The sequence below is a fragment of the Hyla sarda genome, chromosome 2 (assembly GCF_029499605.1).
Source record: "Hyla sarda isolate aHylSar1 chromosome 2, aHylSar1.hap1, whole genome shotgun sequence".
Classification (NCBI taxonomy): Eukaryota; Metazoa; Chordata; class Amphibia; order Anura; family Hylidae; genus Hyla; species Hyla sarda.
In genome coordinates this window covers 307,982,653-308,005,488 of record NC_079190.1, presented here as the reverse complement: position 1 = coordinate 308,005,488, position 22,836 = coordinate 307,982,653, and the positions used below count along the sequence as shown (strand labels likewise).

The window sequence follows — 22,836 nt, the reverse complement described above, 5'->3', positions numbered from 1 at the left end:
ATCTTTATGTTACACTTTCACTACCATCAAACGGTCCTCACTAGGGGCGCACCTCTTGTTGTTTTTCTCGTTTTTTATTAAGCATGTCCTCATTGTAAGGGCATGCTGGGAGTTGTAATCATGCGACGCCGGGCTGGAGGGAGATGTGCAGGAGGGTGACCAGCAAGCCAGGGAAGCTTGTCACTGACTCGCTGATCACCCACGCCGCACAATTACATCTTCCAGCAAGCCCTTACAGTAATGATGTGCTGGCAGTTGTAGTCGTGCAATGAGGGCAGGAAATGTGCTTGTCATGCAGGGAGTTGTAGTCATCTGGTGGAGGCAGGTGACACGCTTGTCACCCATCCGCACATCTTCCGCCCCCCCAAGCCGCATGAATACAACTCCCAGCATGTCCTTACTGTAAGGGCATGCTGGTAATTGTAGTCCTGCGGCGCGGGAGGGTGACAATGTCATATTCCGTTTGGCCGGCTCTGTTCCCCTGCCACCCGCCAGCAAGCTGTTGGAGCTATAACTCCCAGAATGTCCTCACTGTAAGGGCATACTGGGAGTTGTAGTCCTGCAATAGCTAGGTAGACAGGTGATAGATGCGGATGGGTGGCCGGGGAGCAAAGCTGCACAAAAAGTTGTAGTTGTGACTTTTTGTGTGACTTTTAAAAAATGCAGTCAAATGCAAATGTTTGTAAGCCAAGTCTGGCCTTGTGACTTTTTAAGGGGGTTTGCGACTTTTTTTTTTTTTTTTGCCTATGTGTGACTTTTGCACTTGATAAATTCCAGACCACTGCAAAGTGAAAACTGAAAATTGCTTAGGTAGGGCTGATTGGTACTTTATGCTTACCCACAAAAGTCGCACAAAAAAGTTTAGCAGCAATTTTCCAAATTCTCAAGAATTTTTTTTAATTGATTGAAGTGGATTGGAAGTGCCTTTATGCTAGAAATCAGGGCTGTGGAGTCGGAGTCGAGGAGTCAGACGAAATTTTGGGTACCTGGAGTCGGCAAACAATGCACCGACTCTGACTCCTACTAAATTTAGATTGGAATAAAAAAAAAAAAAAAAGCAAGTTTAAATGTCCTAATTCACAAAAAGTTATAATTAATGACTTCTCTACTTTAAGAATAAAGACCAATGCATGCAGTGCCTCACGTAACCGCAAAACGAACACGTTAAGTGACCGTGAAGAAGCATGCTTTTCATGTGCTTTACTATATGGCACACAACGCACAATTAGGAGCGGCAATACTTTTACTTTCCTTAGTGTTGTGTTCTGCTGTTGCAGGGAACCCATGGGTAACCTAGCCTCTCACTGATAAGGGGTTAAGGATATATGTTTTTTGCAGGACTAGAGACACTTGTATAAGTGAAGGGAATGGAGAGTCAATAGTTCAAGACTGAAGCTGTAAACCATTGGAAAAACTGCTGCCATTCAGCTAAGGCCATAAAAACTTGTAAACTCGATTGTTAGCTTAAAGGGGTACTCCGCACCTAGACATCTTATCCCCTATCCAAAGGATAGGGGATAAGATGTCAGATCGCCGGGGTCCCGCTGCTGGGCACCACCGGGATTGCCGAGGCGGCACAGCGCTATCATTACTGCACAGAGCGAGTTCGCTCTGTGCGTAATGACGGGCGATACAGGGGTTGGAGCACAGTTACGTCATGGCTCTGCCCCTCGTAGTGTCATGGCCAGCCCCCTCAATACAAGTCTATGGGAGGGGGCGTGGCCCCCTTCACGCCCCTGCCATAGAATTGCATTAAGAAGGCGGGCTGTGATGTCACGAGGGGCGGAGCTATGACATTACTCTGCTCCGTCCACTGTATCGCTCTGTATCCGTCCCCCGAACTCGCTCTGTGTAGTAATGAAAGCGCCGTGCCGCAGCGGCGATCCCGGGGGTTGCCAGCAGCGGGACCCCGGGGATACCCCTTTAAACTTAAGGGGCGGAGTACCCCTTTAAACTTTAAACATGACTATGGGATTCTACTAAGAAAATCATGTTTTATTATAAATGCCCCTTCCTTGATCCTCCCACTGCCATCTTCAGCAGCAGATCAGCACACAAACTGTTCAATACAGTAGACTGTTGGCTTCCCAGCCAGTAGTCCTGTGGTAATGACAGGTATGTTACCTTTCTTTCCTTCAAGGAATGTATAAAATACATTTGCATATTAATACAGAGGAGTCAGGGAGTCGAAGTCGGAAGTACAGAAAACTCCGGAGTCTGAGTCGGAACATTTATCTACAGACTCCACAGCCCTGCTAGAAATTTCCCATAAATTACCCCATTATAAAAACTGCACCCCTCAAAGTATTAAAAATTACATTCAGAAAGTTTATTAACCCTTAAGGGGTTTCACAAGAATAGCAGAAAAGTTGAGGAGAAAAGTCAAAATCTCCATTTTCTTTGCAGATATTCCAGTTTTATCCAATTTTCACGGTAACAGCAGATATTGACACAAAAATCCAATTCAAAATTTTTTTCCCATATTCTGCAGTTTTTAGAAATATCACACAGTAGGTATTGCACAGTTAAGTGTCAATCTTTGCAAACGATAATTAGCTCTGTAAAGTGATTAACACATTAGAGGAGAGTGCACTGTTACAAATAGTTATGCATAGGTTAGAAGCTTGGTCTGGGAAGTTGAAGATTAGGTAAATTCAGGCTAGGAATATGTATTAAATGGGAAAACATTTGGGACAGATGATCCAAGAAAAATTTAGTTATGCGGTGCATCAAAGAGGCAACGATGCACATGCCTTTAACACTATATAAATCACTAGCCAGACCACACATTGTACAGTTTTGGGCACCAGGGTTTGAACCAGGGTTAAAAAACATCTTTCATAGTTCAAAAAAATACATAATTCAAAAAAAAAAAAGAGTTCAACCTAAAACCCTACTGTGTTGATGCAGAGGAAGGCAAAAAAAAAACAAAAAACCATGAGGTTGATGCCAATTGAGGCGATGCCTTCTGGACCCCAAAATGGCGATCAAAATAAATCCCCTGATCAACCTTCTATGCCCATAAATCTACTATCCATAACCTCTAATGTAATTACTCTCTAGAAAAACATCTAGGCCCCCTTGAACTTGTTTATGGAGTCAGGCATCCCAGCATCATGCGGCAGAGAGTTCTATAGTCTCACTGCTCTTACAGTAAAGAATCTCTGTCTGTGATGACGGTGAAACCTTCTTTCCTCTAGATGTAGAGTTGCCCCCTTGTCATGGTTACCATTCATATATTTGTACATTTTAATCAGATCGCCCCTAAGACGTCTTTTCTCTAAACCCCAAGCTTGATAACCTGTCTTTGTACTGTAATCCTCCCATACCATTAATTAACCTTGTCGCCCTCCTCTGCAACCTCTCCATTTCGGACAAGTCCTTTTTATATACAGGTGCCCAGAATTGGACACAATACTCCATATGTGGTCTTTGTACATTTTGTTATTATGGCCCAAATGCATAACCTTACATTTATCCATATTAAACTTCCTTTGCCATGTCTGTGCCCAAGCCTCCAGCTTTCCCAGATCCCTCTGTAATATTATGTTATCATCCTCTGTGGTTATCACCCTACCCAGTTTGGTGTCATCTGCAAATATAGAAATTCTACTCTGTAATCTCTATACATGGTCATTAGTAAACATATTGGAAAGAAGTGGATGCAGTACCGACACAAGTGGTACCCCCCACTTGTCACCAAACTGTCACCCAATCAGAGTAAGTTCCATTGATAATCACCCTCTGCTTCCTGTCACTGAGCCAGTTGCTAACCCATGTACATATTTCCTGCCCCAGTCCCAGCATTCTCATTTTATGTACTAACCTTTTATGTGGCACAGTATCAAATGCGCAAGAAAAATCCAGATATGTAACATCCACTGCTTCATCTTCACTTGCTGATCCAATCTATGACTGACTTCCTCATAGAAGCTGATCAGATTAGTCTGAAAGGACCGATCCCGCGTACACCCATGTTGGTGCTGTGTCAGAAGGTTATTTTTATTCAGATATTCCAGAATAGCATCTCTCAGAAAACCCTAAAAAATTTCACCCACTACATATGTTAAACCTACAGGCCTATAGTTCCCAGGATCCCTTTTTGAATACTGGTACCACATTTGCTAAGCACCAGTCCTGTGGAACAATCCCTGTCATTACAGAATCCTTAAATATAAAGAATAAGGGTCTGCCTAGCACGGTATTTAAAGGAGTTCTCTAAGCTAAAACTTTTAACCCCCGCTGTGCCCGGGCTGTAAAACTATACATAATAATCTTTCACTTACCTGCCTACGATCCCCCGTTGTTCCGATATCGCCGTCCCATTCTCCGGTCCCAGTCTCTTCCACTTCCTGCGGGTCGGTGACTTCACTCTGCGCTCAGCCTATCAGCGGCCGCAGCAGGCTGAGCCCAGAGTGAAGTCACCGACCCGCAGGAAGTGGAAGAGACCGGGACCGGAGAACGGGACGGCGATATCGGAACAACGGGGGATTGTAGGCAGGTAAGTGAAAGGTTATTATGTATAGTTTTACAGCCCGGGCACAGCGGGGGTTAAAAGTTTTAGCTTAGAGAACTCCTTTAATTCTTGCAAAACCCTGGCATGGATGCCATCTGGTCCCGGTGATTTGTGTGTTTTTAAGATACTAAGGCGGTACCCCACTTTTTCTTGGTTTAAAAAGGTGAGATTTGCAGTAGAATTTACTTTGTTCCCTCCCCTTTTATCTGACATTGGATTTTCTTTGTAAATACAGAAGAGAAGAAGTCACTTAGTAGATTGGTCTTTTCCTCATCCTCCTCCACCATTACCCCCATATTATTTCTTAAGGGGCCAACATTTTCAGTAAAAATTTCTTATTATTTATGTAGGAAAGGAATATTTTGGGGTTCTTTTTACTTTTTATGGCAATTCTCTCTGATGCAATTTTTGCTTGTTTTCTTTTTTACAGATTTAATTTCTCTCCTTATAATTTTTTTATATGTTTCCCCACTAACTTCTTGTTTTTGGTAGTCAAAACGCTTTCCTCTTATCGTTTATTGCTTCCTTAACTGTTTTGATTAGCCAAATTGGTTTTCTTCTATTTCTAGCCCTTTTATTCCCATAGGGTATATGTCGTTCACAATATCCATTTAGCTTGTGTACTTTTATTACTGAGGGCAAAGTCCCAATCTATGTCACTGAGGTCCTTTCTTAGTTGTTACAAATTAGCCTTACTGAAGTTTAATGTTTTTGTAGCCCCACTAGTAGACATCCTCTTATAGGATAAATGAAAACTTATTAGGTTGTGGTCGCTATTACCAAAATGACCCCCTACCTTGGATACTATGTCTGGCCTATTGGTTAGTACAAGGTCCAGAAGCACACCAATCCTTGTTGGGTCCTGCACTAGTTAGGAAAGGTAACGGTTTTTCATTATTGCCGAAAATCTTCATCAAATGGAAGGACTACAGTAGAGCTGCAACTAACGATTATTTTCATAATCGATTAGTTGGTCGCTTATTGTTTCGATTAATCAACTAATCTGATAAAAATAATCATCGTGGAGAAGATAATTTGCGAGCTAGATAAAAAAATGTTTCCTTGTAAGGGCTATACAAGGGGCCTTGTTTCTTAATTGTCGCCAGATAGGAGGATGAGAACATTCCCTGGTTGTCCATCCTATGCGCTAGAGCCTTGCACCGGGATTGCAATCCCGCAGGACCCAATAAAAAACCTATAGGCTGGAATGAGGTTGCTGCGGGCGAGAGAGGGCGGTCAGGCGCTATGCCAGTGGCTCCCACTAATCCCGCCTTACGCGCGCACTTACAATTAGTTGCCAATAGATCGATTAGTTGTTTCAGCCCTAGACTACAATACCCAGAAAGATTATTAAAAATAACTAAAGTTATTTAGTTTAGAATAAAGAAGGCTAATAAATATGTATAAATATACTTGTAGTTCCTTAAACAGTAGACTATAGCCATAACAAGGTGTCACCCTCTATGCTAAGAGATAGGAGGTTTGTACGCCTCCACAGACAAGGATTCTTTACTGTAAAAGCAGTGAGATTATGGAAAATTCTGCCAGAGGAAGTGATTATGGTGAACTTAATAAAAGAGTTCAAAAGGGGTCTGGATGTATTCCTAAACAGTAATGATATTACAGGTTATAGTCACCAGAGTGACTATAAGGGTTGTAGATCCAGGGATTTATTCTGATTGCCGGATTCGGAGCCAGGAAGGAATTTTTCTCCATAATATGAGGAAAATTTACCTCTTCCGCTTGAAGTTTTTTTACTTTCTCTGGATCAACACTATAGGGTTATAGGCTGAGCTGAAATATCCTTACTTACTCGAATAGCAGCACGATTGCAGTAAACACGTGTGATAGCAAGCCATGTAGGCAAATCAAGCATGTTCTGTAGTGCTTCTTCATCTAGCTCCAAGTCTGTCAACTGTCCCTCACCACGCAGGGTGCTCAGATTTATTTGCTCTGGTGACAAGTTCTTGGTAAACCTTCAATTAGAAATGAAACGAGCAGAAAATATAAAATTAAAATATGCAGGAAATGTTAAGGTTATTTATTACGTTTCTGCCAGCCCCCCCTGTAGATAGCAGGTCCCCCTACCTTTTGTAGACAGCAGGTACCACCCTACCTTTGTAGACAGCAGATCCTTCCCTTTGTAGACAGCAGCCCCCACCCTTGTAGTAGTTTACTTAACGGCTGTCCTGTGTTGCCGCTCCGCTGCCCTGTTCTGCTCTCCACATCATGGCGTCTTATGGATGAGCATGTGACATACACGTCACTCTGCTTCCTCCATACCGTTACACTGGGCGAAGTGGAGTCACATGCTCCTCCATAAGACACCATGATGCTGAAGGCAGAATGGGGGATCGGAGCGCTGCAACAGGTATCGGGTTTGGTATCGGGGACATTAAAAGAGTCCCTGATACCATGCAAATCCCGGGTATCGGCCCAGATACTGATACTATTATCGGTATCGGAACCTCCCTAATTGTAAACCCTGTTTGTTTGGGTTGATTGCACCAGAATTTGCCACATTGCGCCACAAATTGTGACTGTGCCATAATTTGTCACCAAAACTTTCACCAACTTTCCACTTTACTCAGAAAATTTGTAAAAAGGGGGTGGCCTTCAGTAAAACGGAGGCGTGATCCCAACATTTTCCCATCATACTTACTAATGTTTTCACAGAAAATGTGTTGGATTTGAGCTCTGGAAAACTCCACAGAGCAGTTGTAAAAAAGAAAAAAAAAAGGAAAAATTTGGGAAAAGTATAAAACATAGGGAAAGCCGGTAATTACTCATCAGATAATTCCATTTCCTCATGGTCACAACAGCACCAACAGAGAGATGAACAGAAAACCTAGAGTACAGCTCACTCTGCCTCAGTGAATTACCAAGACCTAAGAAGCATCCTATAAATGGTTAATCAAGCCATAATAACAAAAAACAAACTTACTATAGCAAAAAAATATATAATCAAATAGCTTCTATATTTTCTCTATTTTTTTGCGGCACCCCCATGAACACACCTCTGTGAGAAGAACAAAAAAAGGGTGGGAATAGTATGTGGTTCTATCGTGACTACGAGGAAATAATATTACGGGTGAGCAATTACTGGCTTTCCCCCTTGTCACGACAGCACCACCAGAGAGTATACCAGAGTAGAAATTAGGGAGGGACCACCACCTGAAGGACTGTGTGCCCAAAAGCTAGGGAGGATAGATAATCAGCCCTGAGTCTATAGTGTCGGAAAAAGGTATGTGGGAACGACCAAGTAGCCACCTTACAGATTTGAGAAATCGAATTGAGGCACCTCAGTTTGGGTGGCAGAGGGAAACCTGCAGAAGAATAAGCAGCCACAATAGCTTGCCTAACCCACCTAGCAATAGTGTCTCCCCTAACACTAGTTCCCCTATTGGGACCCACTAATTGAATAAACAATTAGATTTCCTGAAATCTCTGGTCCTATTGATGTATTCTAGAACACATCTGTGAACATCTAACATGTGGAAAAAGTCTTCTTCTGTGGAAGGATTGGTGCAGAAGGAAGGAAGAACAACCTTCTGCGACATAGGGAACTCAGAGACAACTTTGGGGAGAAAAGCAGGATCTGGTCTTACAATAACTATCTTCCAGAATCTGAGTATAAGGCTCTCTAGTAGATAAGGCCGCTAACTCTCCTACCCTTCTGGCTGAAGTAACCGCTACTAACAAAGCAGTCTCCTGAGCTAGAACCTTCAGTGGAATGGATGATAAAGGTTAAAAAGAATCTCGGCAGAGGGAATTGAGGACAAGAGTGAGATACCAGGCTGGAGACACTTGCGGACTAGATAAAAAAAAATCTCACAATGTAGGGGTGATTAATAATTTTCTGACCAACAGAGCACTAAAGTCAGCCACATGAACCTTGAGAGTTGCAGCCCTTAACCCCTTCTCAAGACCTTTTTGTAAGAAATCAAGAATAAAGGAAAAATTAGGCTTATTAAAGTCCAGTGAAGCAGAGTCCGACAAAGACATACATTTTTTCCATACTCCAAAGTCAATTTTGTAAGTCCCCTGTTTTCTACTGTAGATATAACTGCATCAGAGAGGCCCTTAGACTGAAGTATTAACCTCTCAAAAGCCTAGCCATCAGATGAAGATTGCAGGCATCTGGATGGAGAATCGGACCCTGACTGAGAAGGTCCTGGTTTTCCAGAAGAACCCATGGGTCTGTCACAGACATAGTCCTTAGACAGGAGAACCAGGCTCTCCGAGGCCAGAACGTGGCAATCAGGACAACTGTAGTCCTGTCATGCTCGATATTCTTTTTGACCCTGGGAATGAGCGCTAGAGGAGGGAAGGGTAGGCCAAGTCCCATTCCCATTTCTGTGACAGTGCGTCCACTGCCAGGGGTCTGTCTGCTGGAGTCAAGAAAATACATTTTCTGACCTGTCTATTTTGCCTGGTAGCAAACAGATCCGCCTCCGATGTTCCCCATAAGGCTGGTATTTTGCGTAAGATTTTTGGACTCAATTGCCACTCACCCTGACGAATCAAGTCTGCTCTGGTGTTGAGCTCTCCCTTGACATGAACTGCGGAGATTGATTTTAGTTGAGCCTCTGCAAAGGATAGGACCAGGAATGATAAATTTATTAGGGAAGAACTTCTTGTGGTATCCTGTCTATTAATGATAGATACAGTAGTGGTATTATGTGAAAGAATTTTTAACATTAGATCCCTGAATGTGACCACTAGCTGATTCGAGAGCTCTGAGCACTGACAATAATTCTGTAAAATCATGAAAATTACAATTCCCCAAATGGGCCCCCCCGCCAAGGGCCAGCATCAGTAGGGACCTGACAAACCCAATGTACACCTCTAGATACATTTTCCTCCACTAGCCACCAATCTAGGGAAGTAAGAACAGTATATGTCTGTATAGATCTGACAGAGAACCATCCCAAGCCCTCAGAAGCTCTGACTGTAGTTCTCTAGAGTGGAGTTGAGCCCAGGGGACTGCCTGGATAGCTGCTCTAAATAAACCAAAGACTGACATCCCTCTCCTAATAGGAGAAATACGGGGAGATCTAACAATCTCTCTGACTGAGGAGAGGGAGGAAGAAAAGTTTTCTGCACAGAAGAATCAAATAAGATGGCTAAAAAAAAACAACTTTCTGTTGTGTAGGGGTAAGGAAAGATTTCTCCCAGTTAATCAACCATCCTAACTTGTGAAGGATATCTAAAGTACGGTCTAGAAACATCTGCACTTTTACCTCTGATTCTGTCACAAGAAGGAAGTCGTCTAGATAAGGCATATAAATCTCCTCTCCCTCTCAGATATGAGTAGCCATTTCTGCAATCACTTTCGTGAAAACCCTTGGGGCAACAACAATTCCAAAAGGGAGAGCGCAGAACTGCAGGTGTAGGAGTGGAGAATTTACGTGCACTCTAACCTTAGATATTTTTGGTAGTCTCTGTGAATTGGGACATGAAGATAAGTGTCTTTTAAATCTAGGAACGACATGAAACCGTTCTTGAACAAAAGGTTGACTGTAGACTTTATTGTTTCCATCTTGAAACTGTGGTATACAAGAAAACGGTTGAGAGGTTTCAGATTTATAATGACTCTGAAAGTCCCATTTGGTTTTCTTACAAGAAAGAGTTGAATAGAACCCCTTGCCCTGATCCTGTAGAGGTACTGGGGTCAAGACTCCCTTCTGCATTAAAGACACAACCTCTTCTTAGGGACGACTGACCTGAAGGACCTGAGGGGCTCTTTGTAATTTGAAAATAAGTAGGTGGCAGACTGAAGAAATCCATCTCGGATGGTTTGAATAATCCAGGAACTTCCTGAAATCTTTTCCCATTCTGGGAAAAATCTTTTACTCTGCCACCTACTCGTAAGGTCCCGTCATTGGGATCTGTGTTTTTTAGTGGAAGTACTGGGCTGGTTAATTAAACATGAGCCCGCTCACCTAGCGTGAGAACTTCCATCTGTGAAACTGGCCTTTTTCTGTCCCGAGCTTTCTGTAACACATCTGATAGTACAGTACCAAACAAGAGCTCTCCCTCACAAGGAATGGTGCACAATTTGGATTTAGAGCCACTATCCCCTGACCAATTCTTAAGCCATAGAGCCAGTCTAGCAGAATTACCAAGGGCTGCTGATTTGGTGGACAATATGACAGTATAAGAAGATGAATCCTCCAGGAAAGCAGACGCTTTTTTAATAGCTGGATATGACGACGGGATCTGTTCTTTAGGTGCAACGATTAAAACTAAATCCTACATGGCTGACACATGATGTTAAAAGAGCAATAAACAACAAAAAAATAGCCTTCAAAAAATACAAATCTGATGGGTCAGCTATAACATTTAAACAGTACAAGGAGCTTAATAAAATCTGTAAAGCAAAACTAATCCTAAATATTTTTTTAGATATATAAATGCAAAAAAACCAAGGACAGAGCATGTAGGACCCCTTAATAATGATAATGGGGAGGTTGTCACAGGCGATCAAGAGAAGGCGGAGCTACTGAATGGGTTCTTTAGTTCTGTATACACTATGGAAGAAGGAGCTGACATTGGCCAGGTCAGTGCTGGTAACACATCATGTAATGTACTGAACTGGCTTAATGTAGAGATGGTACAAGGTAAGTTAAGTGATATAAATGTAAGCAAATCCCCAGGACCGGATGGACTACACCCAAGAGTTCTTAGAGAGGTAAGTTCAGTAATATCTGTACCCCTGTTCATGATATTTAGAGATTCTCTGGTGTCTGGTATTGTGCCAAGGGACTGGCGCAAGGCGAATGTGGTGCCAATCTTCAAAAAGGGCTCTAGGTCTTCCCCAGGAAACTATAGACCGGTAAGTTTAACGTGCATTGTGGGTAAATTGTTTGAAGGACTTATAAGGGATTACATACAGGAATACATAGGGGATAATTGTATTATAAGTGATAGCCAGCATGGGTTTACTAAGGATAGAAGTTGTCAAACCAATCTAATTTGCTTTTATGAAGAGGTGAGTAGAAGCCTTGACAGAGGAATGGCTGTGGATATAGTGTTTCTGGATTTTGCTAAAGCATTTGATACTGTCCCTCATAGACGTCTGACAGGTAAGTTAAGGTCTTTGGGTTTGGAAATTTTAGTTTGTAACTGGATTGAACACTGGCTCATGGATCGTACCCAGAGAGTGGTGGTCAATGATTCGTACTCTGATTGGTCCCCGGTTATTAGTGGTGTACCCCAAGGTTCAGTACTGGGACCGCTGTTGTTTAATTTATTTATCAATGATATAGAGGATGGTATTAACAGCTCTGTTTCTATCTTTGCAGATGACACCAAGCTTTGTAGCACAGTACAGTCTATAGAGGATGTGCATAAGTTACAAGATGACTTGGATAGACTAAGTGTCTGGGCATCCACTTGGCAAATGAGGTTCAATGTGGATAAATGTAAAGTTATGCATCTGGGTACTAATAACCTGCATGCATCGTATGTCTTAGGGGGGATTAAACTGGCAGAGTCACTGGTAGAGAAGGATCTGGGTGTACTTGTAGATCACAGACTACAGAATAGCATGCAATGTCAGGCTGCTGCTTCCAAAGCCGGCAGGATATTGTCATGTATCAAAAGAGGCATGGACTCAAGGGACAGGGACATAATACTCCCCCTTTATAAAGCATTGGTACGGCCTCACCTGGAATATGCTGTTCAGTTTTGGTCACCTGTCCATAAAAGGGACACTGCGGAGTTGGAAAGGGTGCAGAGACGCGCGACTAAACTAATATGGGGCATGGAACATCTTAGCTATGAGGAGCGATTAAAGGAGTTACAATTGTTTAGTCTTGAGAAGAGACGTTTAAGGGGGGATATGATAAACGTATATAAGTATATAAATGGCCCATACAAAAAATATGGAGAAAAACTGTTCCAGGTTAAACCCCCCCAAAGGACGAGGGGGCACTCCCTCCGTCTGGAGAAGAAAAAGTTTAGTCTCAAGGGGCGACACGCCTTCTTTACCATGAGGACTGTGAATTTATGGAACGGTCTACCTCAGGAACTGGTCACAGCAGGAACAATTAACAGCTTTAAAACAGGATTAGATACATTCCTGGAACAAAATAAGATTAATGCTTATGAAGAAATATAAAATCTCATCCCTTCCCCAATATCGCGCCACACCCCTACCCCTTATTTCCCTGGTTGAACTTGATGGACATATGTCTTTTTTCGACCGTACTAACTATGTAACTATGTAATCATTCTGTATGTCTGTGAACAATTGATCAACCCACAGAAGCAGGGACCTAGCAATTGTGGTACTACGAACAGCAGGCTTAAGGGTAGCCCCCACAGTCTCCCAAGTTCTTTTAAGAAACCCTTCTGCTTTCTTGTCCATGGGGTCCTTTAAAGTTCCTAGATCCTCAAACCACAATGACCCCTTGCTTAAAACTTTAGCAATATGAATTTTAGGAGTATGAGCGCAACATTTAGTATCAGACTCCGAAAATGGATACTTTCTTTATAATGGCTCTGGGAATAAAGGACTTTTAGTCAGAATTCTCCCATTCCCTTTTAATCAACTGAAAAACAGTCCTATGAATAGGGAAAACTCTGTGCTTTTTGACTTCCAGGCCCTTAAACATAATATCCTGAATAGTCTTTTGTTCTTTGGCCTCTTCCAACCCTATGGCTGATCTTACAGCTTTAAATAATTGTTCTGTATCCTCCACCAGAAAAAGGGCCTTCCCAATAAATCATCTTCTGATGCCTGGGAATCGTCCACTGAAGGGAACATATGAATATGAATAACCCATAGCAAAAAAAGAGTCACTCACATAAATATTATATCAGGTAACGGAAACACCTGAATCAGAGTGAACCAAAACCACACCTTCTTCCTACTCAATTTCAACAGGGACAGAAGGGGTAACTACCAGCTGTGGAGGGGGAGCTACAGGTAGAAGCCCTTTAAAGGGAAGCAATCACTAGTTTTACCCTATAAAATCAGTGGCAACACATAATAGAGGTTAATATCACGTTTTCTGCCATGTCTGGATGTCCGCTGGTACATCTATAAATGTGAAGTAAACAACTTTCATAAATGGTCACATGCTGTATGTAAATGACGCTCAGTCGGGCGTGCGGCTGCTAAACTAGTCATGGCTACTAGAGCAGTAATCACGCCTATTCAGGCTCAAAAAATACCTATCTAGGTATGATTCAGCAGCTCAGTCAGGGTCTGATGTCATTTCTCAGAAGTAGGCTGTCAATCATGTCCAAATAGGAGTGATTAGAGCCTGAAGGAGCGTGAGTACAGCGTGGGGAGCCGTGACTTCTTCAGCAGGCCGCATGCCTGGTGACTACTTGAGCATGCCTGGTGACTACTTAAGCCTCATTTACATACTGCATGTGACAGTTATTAAAGTTGTTTTTGCCACATTTACAGACGTGCCAGCAGACATCCAAACATGGTAGGACACATGATATTAACCTCTATTACGTGTTGCCACTCGATATATATGGTAAAACTTAATGACATGTTCCCTTTAAGGGTGGATTCAATCTGCTTTTTCACCATCTCCTGCATTTGTAATATCAATGACAGAAATTCTGAAGGGTTGATAAAAAAAAAAAAAGACCATATGCTTAGTTAAAATACACAACACTTTAACATTTGCACGCACCTGCTGCTATAACCTCACTAATGCAGGCTGGACAGTGAAGCTTGTCATAATCAGGCGTTAACACTATCTTACACATAGCACATTCCTTATGCTTCGCTTTCTTAATGGCTTTCCTAGTAGTAAAATAAATTAACTAACATAAGCAAAAACATGGAAAGAAAATCAGATACACTGATAACGGTACCGTAGACTGGTTCCTGGATTCCGAACGGTCCCGCTTGGAAGAGTCTTCACCAAAAGAGCTCATCTTCCTATCTCTTCTCCCTCCTGGAGGCTGATAGACACAAACCGTCTGGCCAGTGCACTCATGGAGTCAGAGCTGCAGAAAAGTATTCCCTTTTTAAAACTACCGCTTTGGAAGGCCCTGGATGCGGCGTCTGACGTCACTTCTGGCGCCTGTGTGGGCCTCTCTCCTGTACAGGACTCAGCCCAGCTTCCAACATAGCTGCAGCCACCGGAGCTCCCCGTGCGACTCCACAGGAGCTTCAGAACCCCCTCCAGCACAACGTCGACAGAATGTGGCATCAATGACAAGGTAACTGCAGCAGCCATATCCTGCAACTACGGGCAGGCTGCAGCAGGCAGGGATGGAGGGAGAATGGAGGCAGGAAGTAGCGCCGGGCACTGCTGCTGGGGGCGTAACTGGAAGAACTACCCAACCAGGGGGGCATAGGAGGCCCTGTTAAACCCCCCAAACTAGGGTGGAAGAACTGCCTCCCCGGATCTCCCTACCGTCAACCACACCACTTCCAGAGGCATGGATCACTCCAGGCTTCCCAGGAACAGGAAACCACTGAGGCAGAGTGGGCTGTGCATCCTTTTTGTACTCTAGGTTTCCTGTTCCTGTCCCACCATCTCTTTGGTGGTGCTGTCATGACGAGGTGGAAACATTAGCCAATATAGTGGGAAAATATCTGTCAGGAATCACAAAGAAAATTACAGTGCACTCTTAGTAAATCAGGGTCATTGTGTTCAGGAACCCTAATGAGTCAAACAGTTATCAGAGCAATATCAGCTGTTCCCCAGGAGTTTAAGAAGCTAGACCTATGACAATCGGCTTATCCAGTGCTCATATCAATATGTAAAGTCTTGTCAAAGGGGAACTGCAGCCTAATATAACTTATCCCCTATCCACAGGATAGGGGTTAAATGTCTGATCGCAGGGGTTTTGAACGTTGGCACCCCGCGCAATCTCCTGTACAGGGCCCTGGCTCTGCCTCTCCCCGTGCAGGAGGCGTGATGCTGTGGCTACATGCCCCCTCCATGTATCTCTATGGTTGAGGTTGAGATACAGTGTTTGTGCATCCCCGCCTCTCCCATAGAGCTAAATGGAGGGGGCATGTCTGTCATTAGCCGTGCAGAGCCGTGACAGTGCCAGTCTCCGTACGGGAGATGACGGGGGGGGGGGTCCCAGCGGTCGGTCCCCCCGCTATCGGAAACCTTTTCCCTATCAGGCGGATAGGGGTAAGGGTCTATGGCTGCACTACTCCTTTTAGATAACAATGTCCAAAGGGAATGTGCCACCAAATTATTCTTTTTTATTTATTTTTTGGTTAGAGTTTAAATACATTTGTTTACTTTTTTTTTATATTTTTGGAAATTTTATAATTTTTTTCACTTGCCAGAAAATATGAAAAAAAAATTATTTAAGTTTTCTTATTTCCCACTGTTGACCAGTAGAGGGAGCTATAATGAGAATGTGAAGAGCAAGTAACTTAAAACTTGTAAATTTGGCCTCTCCCCTCTCCCTGATCAACCTCCCTTCCCTTTTGTGTCTGTGAAAGAGGAGCGGGAGAAATTCCACTGTGCCGTGCCATCTTGTTGGTGTCTAAACAGTGGTAAAGTACAGCTGCTACAGACAAATGGTATATCCACATAGGAAAAATCTGCTGCAGATTTTTCAGGTAAAAAATATGCAGCATATTACAATACCAGTGGATGACCTTTTAACAGCTCTATTCCTTTGTTCACAGTCTATTGTAAACATCTCCCCCCACCGTCAGTATGCAGTGACCCAGTAAGGGATAGACAGTCAGGGACATATGCATGCTCAGTACAAAGACACTAGCACCTGCACACTCAGTACAGTCAGGTAAACACATATGCTTGGTACAGAGAGACAAACACGCTTAGTGCTCTTACATATAGATGTACACTCACTACTTAGACACACGCACATGAACACATAATACAATCAAGTACATACATATGCTTAATACAGTCAGGTACACATGTAAGCTTATACAGAGACACATGCACACTCAGCACAGTCAGGTAAACATATGCCCAGTACACAGACACATGTATTTGCACATTCAATACAGTAAAGTACATGCGTACACTCAGAAAAGACACATGCACGCTCAATACAGTCAGGTACACTCAGTGCAGAGACATGCACATGTACACACGTATGCTCAGTACAGTAAGGCACACATGTATGCTCATACAGAGCACTCTCACTACAGTCAGGTACACGCGTACGCTTACTAGAGACACATGCATGGTCTGTTCAGTCAGGTACACACAGTACAGAGACATATGCATGCTCAGTATAGTCAGGGACACAAGGGCGCTCAATACAGTCAGGGACACACAAACAGTACAGTCATGTACAGGAATGCTCGGTACAAAGACAAATGCATAAGCACACTCAATTTAGTGAGGTTAACATGTACGCTCAGTAGAGACATTTGCAAGCTCTGTACAATCAGGTAAGCACATATGGTCAGTACAGAGACAAATGCATATGCATGCTCAATATAGTGAGGTACACTCCTACGCTCGGTAGAGACACATGCACGCTCTTCTGTACAGTCAGGTATACACGTACACTCACATGCACACGTGCGCTCAGTACAGTCAGGTACACACCTTCACTTAGTACAGAGACACACGCACACTAAGTACAGTCAGGGACACACGTACATTCAGTACAGTAAGGTACACAGGTACAGTCAGGTAACATATGCTCAGTACAGAGACATGTGTATGTATGCTCAATATAGTAAGGTACACGTGTACGCTATGTAGAGACACGTGCACACTCTGTACAGTCATACACTCAATACCGAGACATGCGCACGCTCAGTAGACACATGCACGCTCAGTATAAAACCTCCTAAACCTTGGGTCACGATTGAAAAGGGGGAAACGAAGATCCCTTTAAAATGTCGTTCCATGGAGTGAAGGGGTTAAGAATACAAAGTTAAGAAAGCATGTAACAATAGGCTCCACTTTGGCAATATGCGAAGACTAAGGTGCGCAAATCCCTGCTCCCTCATAATTCACAATTAACACCAATAATTAGAGATGAGCGAACTTATAGTAAATTTGATTCGTCACGAACTTCTCGGCTCGGCAGTTGATGACTTTTCCTGCATAAATTAGTTCAGCTTTCCGGTGCTCCGGTGGGCTGGAAAAGGTGGATACAGTCCTAGGAAAGAGTCTCCTAGGACTGTATCCACCTTTTCCAGCCCACCGGAGCACCGGAAAGCTGAACTAATTTATGCAGGAAAATCATCAACTGCCGAGCCGAGAAGTTCGTGACGAATCAAATTTACTGTAAGTTCGCTCATCTCTACCAATAATAGGAAACCTAGCTTTTTCCCCCTAGCCTTGAAGATCCTTTAGTCACCAATGGATAGGGTCTGAAAAATTTTGAGTTTGTCATTTGAGAGATGAACATTCACATAATATGTGGCAAGATGTGGCAGTGATAAATTCACCCATTTTGTTGGGGTTCTGGAGGGCTACACAGTTAAAACATTATATTCAGTCTATCCCAAAGCCGGAACGATATTTAGAGAAGGCTACTAGATTTGAAGAAATGTACACATCAATAGGTTGAACAAAACACACTATTTCACGAAACTACAAGATCTGGTCAACAATAGGGGAAGAGAGCTTACCCTCGTTTGCTAAAAAATGGGAGAGGGATCTAGAAATACAACTACAACCAGAAGAGTGGAATAGAATTTTTAAATTAGCGCATTGCTCAGCAATTAGTACACGGGCCCAAGAAGCTAATTACAAGATAGTAACCCAATAGTACAGAGTTGGTGGTCTCCACAAAATACAAGAACTATTTGATGTAAGGTGCTGGCGTTGCGGCACATTGGAAGGTATGATTCTTCAGATTTTTTGGTTGTGCCCTGTCCTTGCAAAGTTTTGGGTTAAGGTTTTGGGTAAAGGTATCAGCACAGTAACGCATAAACAAATACTCATGACACTAGCTTTTTCTTTGCTGCAATACAATGATACACCTATGAAAAAGTACAGATATTCTCTGCTGAGTTTCCTTGTAATGTCAGAAAGAAATTGTATTCCACTCTTCTGGAGACAGAAAAAAGCCCCGTCAGTGTCCTTTTGGTGTAGCAATGTGAACGAGGTCATGTACTTGGAGAACTTGAGGCTGAAGAACAATGATGCGGATCTGAGTTTCTAAGCTCATGGCAAAATAGGAAACACTTCCAAAATACCACAATATGAGACAGTCATGAGGGAGTAGGTCGGGAGGAGAGGTGAGGGGGTGTGGGAGGTGGGGTTTATATATATTTTGGTGGTGGGAGGGGAAAGGAATATGTTAGATACTGTGTTTAAGGAGTAAGAGAGGAGATGGATAAGCTTTATATATAATTTTAATATGATTGATACATTGTATAATTGAACCATGCGTGTAATGGTCAATCTCCTTTTCTGTATGCTAATTATTTCCTAAAAAATTTTCGACATAAAAATTAAAAGAAAAAGTACAGAGACACATGCACATGCATGCTAAGTACAGTCAGGTACACACGTACACTCAGTAAGTCACATTCACACTCAGTACAGTCAGGTACAGGTATGCTCGGTACAAAGACAAATGCATAAGCACACTCAATATAGTGAGGTACACATGTACGCCCAGTAGAGACATTTGCAAGCTCTGTACAGTCAGTTAAACACATATGGTCAGTACAGAGACACATGCATATGCATGCTCAATAAAGTGAGGTACACTCCTATGCTCAGTAGAGACACATGCACACTCTTCTATACAGTCACTTAGTACAGAAACACATGCACACTCCGTAAAGTCAGGTATACACGTACACACACACGTGCGCTCAGTACAGTCAGGTACACACCTACACTCAGTACAGAGACACACGCACACTCAGTACAGTAAGGCACACAGATACAGTCAGGTAACACTCGAAATAGTAAGGTACACGTGTACGCTTTGTAGAGACACATGCACGCTCTGTACAGTCATACAGTCAATACTGAGACACATGCACCCTCAGTAGACACATGCACGTTCAGTATAGTTGGGTGCATACGTACACTCAGTACAGTCAGGGGCACACGTACGCTGAGTACAGTCAGGGATAAACGCATGTTTAGTACAGTCAGGGACACACACGCTCCGTACAGTCAGGTAACAGATATGCTCAGTACAGAGACATGCATATGTATGCTGAATACACACATACATTCAGTACACAAACACGCACATTTTGTACTGAGCGTACGTCTGTACCTGACTGTACTGAGACACATGTACATGCATGCAAAGTACAATCAGGTATATACTTATGCTCAGTAAGTCAGGTACACATGTACACTCATACAGAGACACATGCACACTCAGTACAGTCAGGTAAAGATATGCTCAGCACACAGACACATGCATATGCACACTCAATACAGAAAGGTACATGCCTACGCTCAGTAAAGGACACAGGCACACTCAATACAGTCTGGTATAAATGTACACTCAGTACAGAGACATGTGCATGCACTCTCAGTACAGTCAGGGACACAAGTATGTTCTGTAAGGCACACATGCACGCTCAGTACAGTCAGGTACACATGTATGTTCAGTAGAGACACATGCAATATAGTGAGGTACACACTAAGTACAGAGACACATGCACGCTCAAGTACAGTCAGGTATACACATATGCTCAGAACAGAGACAAGCATATGCACACTCTATAGACAGTACTTTCACGCTCGGTATAGTCAGGTACACTCAGTACAGAGACACATGTACTTGCATGCAAAGTACAATCAGGTATATACTTACACTCAGTAAGTCAGGTACACAGGACTGCCATCGGAAATTTTGGGGACCCTTACACAGCTTGTTGTCGGGCACCCCCCACCACCCCCGCCCCCTTCCCTCACTGCGGCACATGCTGGATTTTATCTTAGTATCGGACTTAGAAACATAAAATAATATCCCCACTCCATATTAATTCTGCAGTGACTAATTAATACCACCATACTGTAAGGAAATTAAAGCCACTATACACAGACCAGTATCACTAATAACACCACAATACAAGGGACATATAATTCTGCCACACCATGATCACTACCATTACCACTGACTAACACTGCTATATTGTTATGAATAAAAACCACTATACAAAAGATCAATGGGGAGATTTATCAAAACTTGTGTAGAGGAAGAGTGGTGCAAATGCCCATAGCAACCAACCAGATTGCTTCTTTCATTTTTCCCAGGTCTATTTAAATATGGAAAAAGCGATCTGATTGGTAGCTATGGGCAACTGCACCACTCTTTCTCTACACTTGTTTTGATAAATCTCCCCCAATAACCCCTATATAGGAGTAGATTTGAGCTGTACACAGGTGTTGCAGGCGATGAGTGATTATAGTTATATACTCACAGGGTCCCGTCTTCTCTGAGCGGAGTCGTTCATTTTCCTTTCTTCTCCATCTGTTCTTGGTCATCATGAAGATTTCTCCTAATCACAACTCATCTTCACTGAATCTGACAGACAAACATTTCAGGATTCTCGCTCCTCACCTCTATGCAAACCCCCTATATGTATTACACTACCCCATATAGTAGTCCCTTCTGTGCCCTGTATAGTATTAGGCCCACACATTGTCCTCATACATTTTAATGCCCCCTCACATTGCCCCCATATAATATAATGCTCCCGTACATTGCCCTCACATATAGTAATGTCCCCGTACACATCCCCCATACATAATATTGCCCCCTCACATTACCCCCATAGATTATAATGCCCCCTCACATTACCCCCATAGATTATAATGCCCCCTCACATGGCCCCCACATATATTAATGCCCCCTCACATGGCCCCCACATATATTAATGCCCCCTCACATGGCCCCCATATATATTAATGCCCCCTCACATGGCCCCCATATATATTAATGCCCGCTCACATGGCCCCCATATATATTAATGCCCGCTCACATGGCCCCCATATATATTAAAGGGGTATTCCGGGCTAAAACATTTTATCCCCTATCCAAAGGATAGGGGATAAGATGTCTGATCGCGGGGGGCCCACCTATGATCTCCCTGCAGCACCCGCATTCTATGCGGGTGCTGAATCTCCATTTTCGGAAACGTCAAGCCACGTCCCCTCCATTCATGTCTATGGGAGGGGGCGTGACGGCCCAGACATCAGACATGTTTTTGTCCGGAATACCCCTTTAATGCCCCCTCACATGGCCCCATATATATCAATGCCCCCTCACATGGCCCCTACATATATTTATGCCCCCTTACATGGCCCCTATAAATAATAATGCCCCCTCACATGGCCACTTTATATATGAATGCCCCCTCACATGGCCCATATATATATATATATATATATATATATATATATATATATATATTTTTATGCCCCCTCACATGGCCCCCATATATAGTAATGCCTTTAACAAAAACAAAAACACCACTCACCTCTGCCTCGTTCAACCACAGCTTTTGTTCTCTACTATTCTCTCTGCTTCCTGTGCTGATAGCCTCCGCAGAACCACTGCCGCACAGGAAGCCTGGGCTGGAGTGACAGGACTGAGCCGCCGGCTCCTTCATGTTACGTCAGCTGAAGCAGCCCAGCGCACGCTCAACGCTGTGTGTGTCTTAAAGACGCACTCAGTGTTAAAAGCTGCGGTCGCTTGGGGATTTGGGACAGGTGTCCCGGTTCCCCGGTCGCAGTCCCCCCCTTCACCTGCTGGCCCTGTGGCAGGGGGCACGATGGTCAAGAGTCTGGTTATGCACATGCAGGGACCGTGCCAGCACTGGTCCCAGCATGTTGCAGCCCTAGAGCCCAGGGCCCCCCTGATGGCGGCCCTGCAGGTACACATGTACACTCATACAGAGACACATGCACGCTCAGTACAGTCAGGTACACACACTCAGTACAATCACATGCACAGTCAGTACCGCGAGGGACACAGGTATGCTAAGTACAGTCAGGTACACATGTACACACAGTACAGAGACACACGCACACTCAGTACTAGGGATCGCCCGATATCGTTTTTTTTAGGGCCGATACCGATAAGCGGTGGAGGTTAGGGCCGATAGCCGATAACTTATACCGATATTCCGGTATAAGTTATCGGCTATTTATCTCCCCGCGACACCGCTGCAGATCAATGATTTAAAGCGGGCGCTTTAAATCAATGCACTGCAGTGGCTTTTGCGGTGCCATAGACCACCGCCGCCACCACCCGCTACTCTCCCCCTGCCTGTCCGGGGGTCCTGAGTCCTATCACCGCCACCCCCGCACCGCTCCGCGCCCCCTACTGCCGCGCTGCGTTGCACCCCCCACCGCCCGGGCCCATTGCCTCCCCTATCCCCGGTTTTATAATTA

At 43.6% G+C, this 22,836-nt stretch overlaps 1 protein-coding gene across 6 annotated transcripts in view; it reads right to left on the bottom strand.

The window, feature by feature from the left end:
* LOC130356321 (bridge-like lipid transfer protein family member 3A) overlaps nt 1-22,836 on the bottom strand; it is a 191,677-nt gene that overhangs the window by 149,540 nt on the left and 19,301 nt on the right. For 3 of the 6 annotated variants that reach the window (XM_056557649.1, XM_056557648.1, XM_056557647.1), the window contains exon 2: nt 6,330-6,492. The exons of 2 other annotated variants lie outside the window; for them this stretch is intronic. In XM_056557649.1, the coding sequence (XP_056413624.1) occupies nt 6,330-6,492 (163 nt within the window). Of the gene's footprint in view, nt 1-6,329; nt 6,493-20,861; nt 20,901-22,836 lie in introns of those variants that run through there. One more of the 6 variants, XM_056557650.1, reaches the window with a different exon arrangement.